General features: G+C 44.4%; 1 protein-coding gene across 1 annotated transcript in view; it reads left to right on the top strand.

The window, feature by feature from the left end:
* The window catches only part of LOC146962135 (forkhead box protein N3-like), a 67691-nt gene that overhangs the window by 23659 nt on the left and 28825 nt on the right, over positions 1 to 15207 (top strand). The window contains exon 2 of the mRNA XM_085771769.1: positions 6985 to 7584. Coding sequence (XP_085627895.1) covers positions 7003 to 7584 — 582 coding nt within the window. The 5' untranslated portion in view covers positions 6985 to 7002. The remainder of the gene's footprint in view (positions 1 to 6984; positions 7585 to 15207) is intronic.

Below are 15207 nucleotides of genomic sequence, written 5' to 3'. Positions count from 1 at the left end.
GGGTTCTGTTACTTGATGACTTGGGGATTTCGCTAAAAGTCGGTAGACTCTTGTACAAGACAGTGAAATGAAGTACATTATTGAAATGTTTCTTCTGGCAACGCAAAATGCCTGCGAGTCAGACAGAAAAGCTGCCAACAGGGAACGGAGATCTTCTGAGGATTACGTAAATGTGGCATGTGATTTAGACAAGTATCTGCGAGAGCATGAATGCGGTGTAAGATGATTACGCTGTCAATTAATGCACATGAATTAGCCGTGGCCCTCTCCACTCTCAGAGGGGTTTGTTAACCTTTCTTCCCTCCATGTAAACACTGGTGGCCTCTGCCTCTCATTACAAAGGCTTCAGAGGGTTGGAGCTGGTCAGAGGTCAGCAGGGTCACATCAAGGTCAATGACAGTTTTCATTTTCCTTTTTTAAACCACAGAACATCAAACTCCTCATCTCAACTCAGTGAGATTTACTGTTTGATTGTGTGTGTTTTTTTTAACCTCCAACTTAGATCGTGTTAAGTGTTGCTCTATTAGCTCTTGGACCTTAAATAGCTCTGTGCCCTATCCCTTAATTTTTTGCAGACGTGACAACAGCAGTGTGTATTGACTGTAAAAATGCTTCATTTTTAATGGCACACCATTACTAGCTGATGTTCGATACGACTGGAACCACACAAAGGACCGTAGACCAAGACCTTTAGGTTTGTCAGGTCCCTGTCCGAGAACTGTGAAAACCAAGTCCTGAACAATAAAGCTCAGATTTAGCTTTGTATATTCTTTGTGTAAAACTTTGAAAATGTGGCTTTAAAGTTGTTAAATGAAATACTGTGATTGTTGGGAGATTGCACTGCACTGTGTCTCCTACTGAATGAGGAGATAGGAATGACACCTCTGGGTTTCAGCTGCAATTTATTTTCATTATTGATTCATTTAGCAATTACTTGTTTCTATCAATTGTGAGATCTATGCAGAGTTCATCTCTATTGAGTTTTTTGAATATCGTGCATAGGAGTTTCTTTTTGTGACCTTGGAAACCGTAGCTTGACAAAACTCACTAGACCTCCTCACTAGTTTTTTTCAGAGCTTTCAACCATACCATTATATCCTTATCAGTAAATGGTATTGCCTCAGTTCTACGCTAATGTCAGGTTATTAAATTAACCTTGTGATTAATGGCTAAAAGTGAGGGCTTAAAGAGGTACTTACAGATTTTAGGAATATACTCGTTTGCTCTCCCGCAGAGAGGTAGAAGCAGAGACTGGTGTTAACAGCTGACCTGGCTCTGTCCACAGACATTAATGCACCTAGCAGCACATTGGAAAATGACAGGTCACGTTTTATTGGTTTAATTTGTAGGGGAAAAAAACTGACATATAAAAATGACAAGTTGCAGTTTCACATGAGGTTTTGTTCCGGTCTGTTTCTTGAACAGGCGGGCACCATTATTTCTTGAAGTTACTGTGAGGTTGCCAGGCAACCAGAGGGTAGGCTAACAGTAACTACAACAAATGTGTCCCAATCAGTGTTGTGCCAGTTCACACTTACAAGAACAGGCTCAAAGTTCAGTTCATAGATGAAAAGGAACTAGTTCACATTCATTGGTTCCTTTTTTTAAAAATAATAAATAGGCCATTATTCTTTTTCAGCAGAATTTTCCTCTATCCTCTATCACCAGCCCAAATCAGTGACACTCCCAAACTAAATGAATTATTTCACCACAGAAGAATCACAAACATGTGTTACATTTTTACTAAAGAAAACAATGTTGTCTGTGTTGAATCCTCAAGTCGTCCTCAGCACCAGTGGATGTGTGTGTAACCGTTACCAGCAACATACCATATTATTCCCACTGGGCCGTGTTTACGGAGATGTCATCAGCAGCGTTTCGTAAAAATGACGTAAAACGTGAGCAGCGTTCAGTGATGATTTGTACATTGATTAGTTCGGTGGGTAGAAAACAGGCAACAAGACTTGTCCCAATGCAGCAGCTGCATCTTTCTAGGGATGTGGTCTATGAGTGTGTAGCCTAGGAAACCACTGAAGATGGTCTGGCCCACGGAGGATTTCCACTTTGCATCACCTGCTGTGCCTGCCCTTATCTCCTGTTGCCTAGCAATTTTCCTAACATGTCACTTTTTTTTCTCTTTTTTTTTTTTTACTCTAAAACCTGGATTTGAAGGCTTTTATTTTTTCCAACAGTAGTTCTGTTATCTGTTCAACTGAATATTTACATTTTAAAGCGTAATCCTTGGGCTCTGTCGCTATCTTTTGTTGCCATATATTTTTCATCAGCAGTGCACGGTGACTCGTGGGATAGGTTGGACTACAAAGGATCCAACCGGTGGAGCCTTGGTTGCCCAGGAAAAAGAAGGACGCGTTTCTCGGCCGCATTTGAAGGCGCCTTCGAAATGAGACAGCCAAGTCTCAGTCGCGTCAGTGAGACACAATCCGTCTTCAGATGCAGCCTTTGAAGCATGCTTCCCCTGAATTGGGACACAGCTAATATATCCCTTGATAAAACCACGTGATGTGGTTGAAAACTTAAGTGGACATTGAGTAAAGTTACCTCTTCACCGAATTGTAAAAGGCTTGGACGATTAATCCATTTACAAAAGATGTTGTAAATTATTTTCTGCACAAATTCTGTTTTCCATCAGTCCACTGGTGACTGAAGATTGTCTATCCGACTACTGATTTCTCCGACCATACATTTCTTTATTTTTGTGTCCATTAGTCCGACTTCCCATTTCTCTGACTTAAAGGTACATTGTGTAGGAATTACTCCCATCTAGCGTTGTGGTTGTATATCGCAAGCAACTCAATCGTATTTTTCATGCTGCATTCATGTGAACTTGGGCAGACGGACGACAGTCGCTGCACATAACGGCATAAACAAGCCTCTATGTAAACAAGTGGTCTGTCAGCACAACAATACATGTGACAATATGTTGTCATGGCAATGTCGTAATGTTTACCTGACCCACGTTTTACCGGCTTTCTCTGGACTTCTGTGACTAAAATGACATCTGGTTTGTTACCGACTGCACGTGAATGCAGCATCAGTGTAATGCTCCATTCCTCCTCACTGCGTTACCACGGTGACTTTTCACAGACGCCACCTCGACCTGATCAGACAGCTCCGGTGTCTCCACTGAGTTTCCGTGGTTTCCTACTGTACTGTCACGCTGCCACTGAACGTAAAAACTTACTAAAAGCTTACCCGCTCCATGTAGATATGAATGACATGAACGGCAAATTCAGAGCTTACCGGAACACTTCAGTTTGTTGATGGGGGGGATTACTGATTAATGAAAAACATACTTTTGAACCAAATAATCGATTTTCGTGAATAGATAACAGGAGAAGTTACACAATGTCCCTTTAAAGCTTCAGTTGGTAACAATTATTCAGTCATATTTGCTGGAACTGTCACTATATTCTGATGGTCAGACATTAAATGAGTAATTTAGGACAAAATCCAACTCCTCTGGCTCCACCTACAGCCTGTAATCGTATTTGCCAAAATCCACCGCGCCCGACGATTCTCCACCAGTCAGGTAGAGGGAGCAGGAGGAGCAGCCAATCGCCGCTCCTACACGTCGTGCTATGGATACGGTACATCTTTTTTTTTTTTTTTTTTTCTCTCTGTGGGTGCGTTCATGGCTACTTTGTGTGTGTCTGTGTGTGTGTGGGGCGCTTGGCAGAGGTTCATAAAGGGACCTGACGGAGTATTGTCTTGAAATTTCCGACCAAGTCGCGGAGTTTACTTTCACTTTCGTCAACTTACCAACTGGAGCTTTAAGTAACCCTAACCTTAAACCTAACCGTAACACTGTAGAATAACTTGGATTAATGGTAGTCGGAGAAATGAGCGGTCAGACGTTTGTGGCGGTCAGACTGATGTATGCTCCACGAAGACTGTGCACGGTCATTACCACTGAAGCTGAATAGGCTGTTTCACCTGTGGAGTCTGAGGCGGCCACTGTCATTTTCAGCCTTTGTTCCCTGTCAAAAGACTTGTTGAGCCTATATTCACTGCAACGTAGCAGTAGGAGCAGCCTGAGTTAAGTGTAGCACCAATCACCTACTGTTCAACAATGGTGTTTTGACTGAAGAAAGCCATTTATTTTAATTGAATGTTGTCTTTTTTATAATCCACAGTGTCAGAGTGCAGAGTGCAAACAGAAGCGGCGTGGTGCCGCCGGTGTTACAGTGAGAAACAGACTCACCGTACAGATTACAGCTGCTTTAAATCACATCGGTATGCACAGACACTTAAATGTAGACTATACTTAAAGACAGCGCTGGTTGTCTGATGTTCAAACGCACACTTGAGGGGATAAAAAAAATAAAAAAACACATGCACACGCTAAGCCAAATGTGGACATGCCAAACAGAGACGAACACAAATGAAAACAAAGCATGCAAACACAAACGAGATCCAGAGAATGAAGAAGACAGAGAGAATAGCACAGTCCCATCTGTCAAACAAATGTGAGGATGCTTTTCTCACACACAAACACACACACACACACACACACACTCAAACGCATTTACACACAGACAGACACACACATATACACACTCACAGCAGGCATCATTTAGTCTGAACTTGAGCGATATCTGCCTTTGTCCTTTAGCAGTTGGTCCTGGGGGGCCGCTGCAGAAGTTGCATGAAAGTTTGTTTAGAGCTGAGCGAGTGTGTTAAGCTTTATGAGAACCCATGGGAGACATGGTGGCACACACACATACACATGTAGGCTACACACAAACATTCATCCGCTCATACACACACACACTCAGGCACGAGGCTTGGGCGGCAGCTCGCACTGGCCCCAACCAACAGTGAGGAGTTTGTTGTCATAGCAACAGTAAAATGAGATGACTTTACTGTCAGCCGTAATGTTTCATGGCCCCCTTGCCGCTATGGCAACATAACAAGGAGGAAGGAAGAGGAGATTGAGAGAAAGAGAGCATCAGAGCAATCTCTGCATTCCAGTAGACTCCCACCAAGAACAATGTCACCACCATGCCCCAACACACACACACACATACAGACACACACCGTGACAAGCCTGTCAAATGCATGCATACATACACACACCTTGAAAAGCTTGTCAAACACCCTTTCCACCTCGCCCATCTCTTTGATTGCGCGTTCACTATTTTCAGCTACAGCGTTATACCGTCGCCGGGGCAATTTGAATTCATTACGCTCAATGTCAATATTGGTGCAACGACGCTGTACCTCAGACAGGTACAGCTTGTTGAATGAGCGCGTGTGCTGTCAGGAAGTGTGAGGAGTGAAAAGAGAAGAGAGGAGGAAGAAGAAGAAAAAGAAGAAGTGGGAGAGGGAGATCAAAGACGATGAGCTCCGCCGAGCGTTTCCCGGCACCGTGGAGGGAGTGGGATGAAGCAGCGGGGTGACTATAGGCTGGCCCGCTATATGCGGAAGCAACAGCGCGGCAGCTATACATCACTATTCTATATTTAGCCCAGTCCTTCCACTACAGCCTATCAACACTGTTAAGCAGAGTTTATCTGCGCTGGTAGAAAAAAGTGAAGAAAAAAAGAAAAAGAAAAAAAAAAAGAGGAGATAGGTGGAAGAGCGACAGACACAGAAGCGACACAGAGAGGGGGAGAAAAGGGAAAAAAGAAAAAAGCATTAGGACGAGAGAGGAGCTGAGTTGTTTTGCTCTGTTGCCATGGTGACACGGCGGCCAGAGCTGTAGCGAACTGACAGTTGTCACGGCACAGCGGGTTGCCATGGGTGACAGCTGTCAGTCAATCACGCAGAGTGAGGGGACAGATCGGCAGATGATCACCTTGGATTAGAGAACAATCGCGCCACACGGGGGCCAGACACAACGTATCTGGACTCCACTCATGTCCTATAATGCTGCTGCTCTCTGCCGCCTGAACGTGAGTGTGTGTCTGCATGTGTGTGTGTGTGTGTGCGCATCCTTTTTGTACCCTTGTCTGTTCATGTTTGTGTATCTGTGCTTTTTTTTATTTTATTATTTTTTTGCCAGAATTTGTGTGCGCATGCAAATTTAGGTTTGCGTCTTCATTTGCATGCGTCTGTGTCAGTGTGTGTGTGTGTGTTTGTGGACACGTGTGCATCCCACGGAGAGAGGGGAGGTGTGTGTTTGTGTGTGTGTGTGTGTGTGTGTGTGTGTGTGTGTGTCCAGACTCTGTTCACAGGGCGAGAGGAGCGGATTACATTTAGCTGTAGCTGCTGCCTGGGTCCTTCCCACAGCTGTCTGTGCTAGAGGACAATCAAAGGGCCGGTTGTGAGCCTTCTGATTGTGGCGTGATACTCAGGGCCATTCCCCTTCAATTACCACACTCTGCCTGCATCTAACGAGCACAGCATTGCTCTTATGTTAGGAGAATAATGGTCTGATTAGACTAGGGATGGATTTGAACTCGCACCTCTTAATTTGTTTCTTTCCTGGCAAATCTCCTGATCATCATCATCTCTGGTCACAGATCTCCTGCTGTGGAACTAAGCCCGGCAGTTTTAAGTTTTATTTTTTGCAATTTGCGCTCATTCGCAGCTCCAACCTTTACAATTAAATTTCCCCCCCTGCTGTCGCGATGTTAAAGCACCAGAATCGCTCCTGTGACCCTGCGACTATTAGACCTTTAGCAGCATTCATATGTTATGACAGCAGCCGCCGTGTAATGTCAATACTTTGCTGCTACGCCGGTAATTAGAGGGTAGTTGTACAAGGCAAGATTTCCTCAACCAATGAAGCACTAAATTTGCCATCCCAGTCAGAACTGGACGGAGAGGGCCCGGAGAGAAATGATGATGTATACTTTTCCCCTCAGATCTAACACAGCCTAATTTGGAATGTGGTGCCTCCCTTTGGCCTTTAGCAAAAAATGAAGGCTTTATGAGAGAAGCCAAGTGAATTTCATAAGCTGACCTTGTTTCTCTTCTCTCTCTCTCTCTCTGCCTCTCTGCTGCTGCTTCCCTCTCTAGGAGTGAGCCCTGGGCTGGATGGGACCCACCATGCCCCCCAGTAAGAAGGCCCAGAGCCCCAGCAGTGGAGCCAGCGCCTCGCAGGGCATGAGCCCGCCGTACCGGCAGGGCGACGCGGCCACGGCAGCGTCCGAGGCGGAGGCGGCCGACCTCTCCCTGTCCCTGTCCGCCTCCTTCTCCAAGGCCGAGGACGAGGAGCTCACCAGCCTCTCCTGGCTCCACGAGAGCACGGACCTCCTCAACAGCTTCAGCCACTCGGGGCTGCGCAGCGTCTCCCCCCTGCAGGACCCCGACGGCCAGCACCCCCGCTCGCCCTCGTCCTCGTCCCCCTCCCCGGACGACCCCCTGCTCGGCGACGCGCACTCGGCGTACGACCTGGCGGCGGGGGCCAACAGGAAACCGCCGTACTCCTTCAGCTGCCTGATCTTCATGGCCATCGAGGACGCGCCCAACAAACGGCTGCCCGTTAAGGATATCTACGGCTGGATCCTGGAGCACTTCCCGTACTTTGCAAATGCCCCCACAGGCTGGAAGAACTCAGTGCGCCACAATCTGTCACTCAACAAGTGCTTCAAGAAGGTGGATAAAGACCGGAGCCAGGTAAAGACAACCTGCAGTTGTGCAGAGAAGGGTTGGATTTAGTTTAGTTGTCTCTCCTTGAGGCTTAGGGCTGCGGATCAATCCTCAGTGCTTCAGTAACAAACAACATCTGTCCTTAGTATCAGAACACGGCCCAGTTCCCCTTCAGTCATTTACTCAGGTCGCTACTTTGATCACATGTTCTCTGAGCTACCTGTCAAACATGTTAGAACACCTCAGGTTTTCCAGCTGTTATTTAAATTGATGTAATTGACAGTTTCACTCGCAGGACGCTTTGCTTTCACCTTCTGATTTGAGGTTTAAGTCTGGCGACGGTGCTGGTTTTCATCATGTGAAGCCGCCGTCGAGCTCTCTTATCATCTGGATCATTATCTTGCTGTTAGATGAACTTGTGGCCAGTCAGTCTTCCTCTTTCTCACCATTCTAGCAACATACAGAACAACTTCCTGCAGGACTGTCCTAGCTCTAACAGGGTTACCTCCACTGATGCCTTTGTACAGACTCCGGGTTTAGAAGTCTTCAACCTGTGGGAATTGTTTTTATTCACTTTTATTAAGTGGTACTTCCATTGGTGCACGAAAGCTTTAAGTTAACCAGTTTCTTAATCAATGCAACAAACCTGCTTTCTGTTACATTCACATGATTTGTCAGTGATTACTCACCTGGAAAATTGGAAACTGGGAAAATGTGGTTTTGACTGTTGGTGTTTTTCATTTGAAGTTGACCAATGGCAGATTTTTAAAGGCTAATAGTTTGGAGCTGGTAAAAGGCGACAGCCAATTAACAGGCTGATGGAACAAATAACATTATGAGTCGACGGTCCAGACAACTCTCTCAATGCAAGTCAATGCAATCAGTCAGAAAAAAATTTTAATCACACTAATGTCCCTCGCCAACTCCCACTGAGAAGACCATAACAACACAGGCAGCTCTGCTGTAGAAATCTCATCTTCTATAGTGGGCAGTTTGTTTTGTATTTAGTTTAGCAGGCATGTGTGTAAGTTGATCCCTGTTTAAATATAAATAATCTCAGGTACATAGTGGTGTCACAATCACCGTCTGCGTGGAGATCTGGTGCAGTGAGATGATGTAGCCTGTGTGACCAGCGCAGCCATCATCTACTGTCAGAGCCAATACTGCTGCTGATAATGATAGTAATAGTATAAATGTCCTATAACATGTCTACCTCTGATTTGGAGAAACATCTTGAATAACTGCTCTTGTTATGACCTCAAACACTGATGTGTTTAGATCTCTACCTTTTTTTGCTAAAAAGAAAAAAAGAGTATGACTTCAGTATCAGCAGGGTTTGACCCAGAGCCCACCAATGACCACCTTAAAACCCCATGAATAGGGCGGCGTTTAGCTTAGTTGGTAGAGCAGGCGCCCCATATACAGAAGCTATAGTCCTCGCCACAGCCAGACCCCGTATCGAATCCAGACTCGGCTGGTCCTTTGCTGCATGTCATTCCCCCTCTATCTGCCTCCCATTTCCTGTCTGTCTCAACTATACTGGAATTCCCCCCATCTAGCGGTGCGGTTGCATTATGGGAACGTATTCTTGATGTTACATTCACGTGAAATCGGGCAGACGTCAGACAGACAACAGACGCTACATGTAACAGGATAAACAAGCGTCTAACATGTTGTCATGGTGATGTCGTATTGTTTACCTGACCCACGTTTTACCGTCTTTCTCTCGTTGAGTAAAATTACGTCCGGTTGGTTTGCCGACGGCCGTCTGCCTGACTGCACCTGAATGCAACATCAGTGCCTCCGTCCTTCCTCACACTACACAGTGGTGACAGTTTTAACAGGCGCTACCTGGAAAACTTTCTCCCCTGATTTTTGCTAATAAAAAGCCAAATTAGTTACATACTGGGGCTTTAAAGGCGAAAAAGCCCCAAAAATATACTTTAAAAAAACAAAAAAAAACATGAATTGTCGTGTCACTGCAGCCTTGACAATGCCAGTATGCCCAGTTGTCCCGTATGCTGCTCAGAGATGGACTGTGCTAAAGAGAAAGCAGTGATAAGCAGATTTGTGCCTTTCTTGTCACTAAAATAAAGGACCATCAGAGAGGGAAGTCTATCTGTAGAGAAACCATGAAGCTGTAGCTAACTAGAGAGTTAGAAAAACTCGTGAGAAAAACAGAGCCATGTGTAAATCTGTACTCTTGGTTTACAAATCCATGCACATGGTTTATAAACCATGCTCTCAGATTTATAATCTGTACCAACAGTTTTGCAATCCATGCCTGCAGATTAGCAATCCGAGACCGGAAACCGAGGTTCGAATCCCTCAGTTATAAACACGTCTCATACTGTAGCATATCCAGGAAGCCGAGCAGCCGCTCCTTCCGTCAGATTATTTTTAATTTAGGAGTCAGAGTGGAGATTACATGTGAAATAAAATGAGCGAACAGACAATCCTGCCGCGGCTTTCAAACAAAATTCCAAACGACTCCCAGCTCTAATTTAAACTAATGCAGAGAATTTTTTAATCAGTCTTCATTAATCACATTCAGACTTCTTCAAGGTAAAATCATTCCACCGCCACATGGTAAATACAGGCCCATTATTCACTCTATCATGTGGTTATAACTTATTTCACAGCCAGACAGTTATCAGCGGTTCGCAGGCATATCCAACTTGAAGTCAAATATATTCTGTATTTTGTCTACAGCTGTACCAGATTCGGCCTTATCAATAGTTGATGATCTCTGCTTTCATAGTTCTTCTTTCACTCTGACGTTCTGTGCTTCCCCAGTGGGAACAGCATTTCGCTTTTGATTTAAGTCTTGATACAGTCTTTTATACTGGCTTTCCCATCCAGATTTGACTCCATTAAAGACTCGGGGTAAACGGGGAATGAATCCCTCACTCAATTAGTGCTAAATTAATACTGGAGGATTTAATAACACAGATGCCAGCAGACTTTAGATTTCATCTTGCCCGAGGGTGTTGGGGGTGGGGGACAAACAGCGAGGATCAATGCTAGCTTTGCGTGTTTAGCTGATTGAGATTGTATTAGAGGATATGGGAGCTCTTTATGCTTCCCTTGACCAGCGTGTGAACCTCAACTCTTCCTTTTGACTGAGCTGTGTGTGCGTGTGCATGTGTGTGTAAGAACAAAATGGATGAAGGATGAAGAGGACATGGTGTGTGTGTGTGTTTGTGTATGTGTGTGTGCACACACACCCTCACGCTATGCTGTCATCTGGCCCATGACTACAACGGCGCAGAGTTTCTCTTGTATACATATCTCCATAGTAACTAGGTTGCAGTTGACATAAAAGTATGCTGTTGCTGTAGCAACGGGAAAACTGATTTGGCTCTACTGACTTAGGTGTGTGTGTGTGTGTGTGTATGTGTGTGTGTGTCAGAGCTTCAGATGGGCACTGAGGTGCTGAGTGGGGGAGAATGAGTGTATGTCCTTATATTGTGTGATATGCACATATGTGCTGGTGCCTGTGTGTGTGTGTGTGTGTGTGTGTGTGTGTGTGTGCGTGTTGAGCAGCATGTGTAGAGGTGATTTTGGCAAGGACAGCCTGTCTTGTCTTCCTGTCACTGCACACCGTTTAAGACAGCACGCTAATTAACCCTTCAAACCTATTCCCCTCTGTCTCTCTCTCTCAAACACACACTCAAACGCTTCATAACGCACACAGGGCATGTCTGACACACAAACAAATAAGTACACACATATACGCACACGCACTCGCGAGCATGCATGACTGCTTTAAAGGATACATACACACACTAGCGCTGTGTCGGTGTAGAAATGAGGGCACATCTCTGCAGACTCTTACTCTACCTGCCAAGTGCTGTGCTTTATCTGAAGCTGCAATTACAGAATCTCTGTAATTTTAGTCAGACTCTGCCATTCAAAGCTTTTCACTGAGAATATCTGCATGTGAATACTCCTTTTTCCTCCCCTGCTTTGCTTTTTTCCTCACCTGTTTACGTCTCTTTGGATCGAGCACGCAATAACAGAGTCTCAGATATTTTCCTTTATGTTGCTTTTATATTTCACTTATTGTTTTCTGCGGGAAAAGAAGAAAGACCGGGGGTTTGGTTAAGGGGAGGTCAAGTTATCGTTACGAGGGATAGACGGAGAGACGTAGGGACACAGAGGGAGAGAAGCAGAGAGACATGGCTTACTGTGAACGCACCAAATCATATTTCCATCAATTTACAGAGGTGGAGATTAATATGACAGTGGCCTATTTGTTCCAGTGACTGTATTTCTGGGTCATATCCAGGCAGATGACAAGATGGGAGATTAGTTTAGAATAAGCTTGGTGCTCCATGTATGTGTGTGCATGTGTGTGTGTGTGTGTGTGTGTGCACGCGTGTCAGTCTTGCGTGTGGGAGTGCAAACTTGCGAGAGAGAGAGCGTGAGAGAGAGAGTGTGAGTCCCACGGTTGCCATGGCTTTGTTTACAAACAGGATTCTTGACTGCACTGAATGACATGCCTTAATGACAAGTGTTGTTGCCCTCAGACTTCTGGATCAGCGCTGAAGATCAGTAACAGCGCAGCACACACACACACACACACACACACACACACACACACACACACACACACTCACGGTGATATATCTCTCAAAGCCTCTTATGAAATCACAGCAGAGAGAACAGGCAGTTTTGTAATCCAAGACTCCCTATGAAGTCTCTCTGTGTTGCACTTAAGTGTGTCACCTCTAACTTAACCTTGTCCTGTTCAGATGAGAGAGGCTCCTTGATTCTCTTACCTTGTAACCCGGACCATTTTGAACCGGTATATGTCTGGGGTGAGCTCAGGTTGTCTGCTTACGCTGGTTTCGCTGATGCTCATTCATCAACAGTGTTTATTTGCGGCACAAAGTTGCTGCCGCTGTTTGAAAGCAATGGATATGAATTTTTAAACTACAAACAAATTAATATTCTTTCTTCAAGTTTATTTTTTCGTTCGGCAGAGGTTTTTTGTTGTTAAAGGGATAGTTCAACATTTTGGCAAATTGCCATAATCCCTATAGTTTTAGGAGAAGGTTCGTTACCTTTAATTGTCGGTTCAAGCTATTTTTAGAACGGTGGAGCAGAGCTGTGAGCTACTCAGAGCTACACTACAGAGGGTAATGGGATTTCTTGGTTTCCCTCATCAAACTCATCAAATACACAATCCAACAACTCCACAACGCTCTGGTGGACAAGTTGTGACCTGCACATTCACCACACTATGAGATAATAACGGAATGTTGTGAGACAGAGTTGTTTTCGAGGTAAATTCATGCAAAACTGCTGATGCGCGTTGCCTTCAGGGGCAGTTTTTCAGCAAGCAGTCTCTGCATTTGCCTTGAAAACAACTATGTCTCTTATGTTCCATTATTATCTCATAGCGTGGTGAATGTGCACGTCACAACTTGTTCACCAGAGCGTTTTGGAGTTGTTGGATTGTGTATTTGATGAGTTTGATGAGGGAAACCAAGAAATCCCATGAGCCTTCGTAGCATAGCCCTGAGCAGCTCCCGGCAATGGGCCAATTTGCCAAAATGTTGAACTATCCCTTTAACTATGGATGCTTGTGTTCAACAGAGTGATAGAAGTCAAGTCATTATGTTCATTCACAGATCTGGACTCTTCTTGTAGGACACCACCAGAGTAGCTTTACGTAAACAACTTATTTGCAGCAAACTGCCTGTTGTGCAGCCACTCAGTAGGACTCCTTAAAAGACCTCCTTAAAAACCTCCTTTCATCTGATTGGCTGAGCCTCCGGAAGTCTGCCGTAGGGCATCAAACCCAACACTTGTGAGCAGTGACGCCTGTTTCTAGTTAATGTTAATGCCCATCTGGTGATTGTGTCACACTGGACTTTGGTGGGTTGGGTCTTCTAATCACAATTGCAATGTAAATAAAAAGTCTTTTACAAAGGCCCATATGTGTTGGTCTGAAGAGGAAAACATCTGTCGTCAGGAAATACAAACGTTAACGTGTGCCGTTGCCAGACCGCTCTATAATAAACCTGAAGCGTTTGCATGCTGGAGTACATTAAATGCCTTTAATACTAGTCAAGTAGACCGTCTTCAGAGAGCCAGCTGTGCCTGGAGCAGATGACTGTGTAATGTAATCCATGACGAGGTGACGTCAGCTCATTACGGAACTAAAAAGATCCATTGGAAATATTGCGTTTAAAGCACTGACACCTGAGCTGTTGTCTTTCCGTTATTGATTCTATGTATTATTAATTGAAGTTTTTATCACTTTTCTGACACTGGAACATTATACACTGTTGCCCATAAAGTTGGATTATTTCTTTTTACCTCTTCTAATGAAATGATTGTGACACTGGATTTATTCTTGATAGATGAAGTGTATAGCATCGTAAAACTTGTAACTGGGACTATGTAGTCACTGCATCTGGTCAAAAATGATTACTGATGTGTATAAATAGGAATAAACAGAGGAATGTGTCTGAAAACAAAATTATTCCAACTTAATGGGCAATAGTGTAGAAACAATAAGGAACAGCATTTTAGTTTTCCAGTAAAGTTGTTTAAGCTGCTCCAATATATACATAGATGCATTTTGACAATAAAATAGGTCAGGTCGTAGCCTCTTGAAGCTAAATGTTTGGGTTTTATGGTCTGTTGCTTCACTCACTTGCTTCCGTCTGACCGCTCTCATTGTGGGATGGATTTCTTCCCTTATGTCTGTTCTTTCTTAGTTAGTCTTCATTCTTTCATCCAGTGCCTATACACAAGGTCAGTCACAGGTCACCATAGTTCATTGTTTATCTCTCTTAGCCTAGTGAGTGCGCAGCTGCTCCACTCCCATCAGCAGTAACCATAGTAACCGAGGCTACAGCAGAGCCCCTTATCGATGGCAAGGGTTGGTAGGTGTAAACATTAGAGGGAGACCGAGGCGCCTTAGAGTCACAGAGGGACAGATAGTGCACGTTGACCTCATTAAGACAAAAGTCAAGCAAGATCTTTCAGGAGTTTGATAAGACGTGGTCATGTCACACATGCAAAACCTGCTCCACATGAGTAGCACTAACCTCTGGGCTTGTTGATTTTCTATCCAGGGGGCTGCTTCAGATTTGTGATCCAAGCTTTCCACCACTTGTCATCCAAATGTTTGGCTGCGGGTGGATGGTTTTTCATTTTTTAGAGGAATGGATACAATAGACTCACTGTCTGCTAAACCAATCACTGTGAACAAAGTAGAGCATTCAGAAGCTGATGAGTGCTAATAATATTCCCCACAGGATTTGACAGCGACCAAAACAGAGCTAAAAGGAGGGAAACTCCAAATAAATGTCTAATGTAGCTACATCTTCCAGCTTGAATGTGTCCAAAATGGCTTCATAAAAGTCACCTGGCTAGGATTGCTCTTGTATCTTATCTTGTTTAAAGGATGTACTTGTACATTTTGCAAATGCTACATTAACATAGCAATGTCTACGTCTAGAAGAAACACTTTGAGCTCAGCATCAGCTTTCATTCCTTTACCCACCAACACCCTGACCCTAACCTGACCCTGCCATGTCTTTTCTTCTAATGTTAGCATGCTAACCAGCTAAACCAGTTAGTTCCAGTCCGTTTCATCACTGCCCCCTGTCTTGTGCAGCAATGGTGGAA

The sequence above is a fragment of the Trachurus japonicus genome, chromosome 24 (genome assembly GCF_045865225.1).
Source record: "Trachurus japonicus isolate A0001 chromosome 24, Traja_1.0".
Lineage (NCBI taxonomy): Eukaryota > Metazoa > Chordata > Actinopteri > Carangiformes > Carangidae > Trachurus > Trachurus japonicus.
The sequence above is the reverse complement of the archived record's forward strand: the minus strand, read 5'-3'. Positions and strand labels throughout refer to the sequence as shown.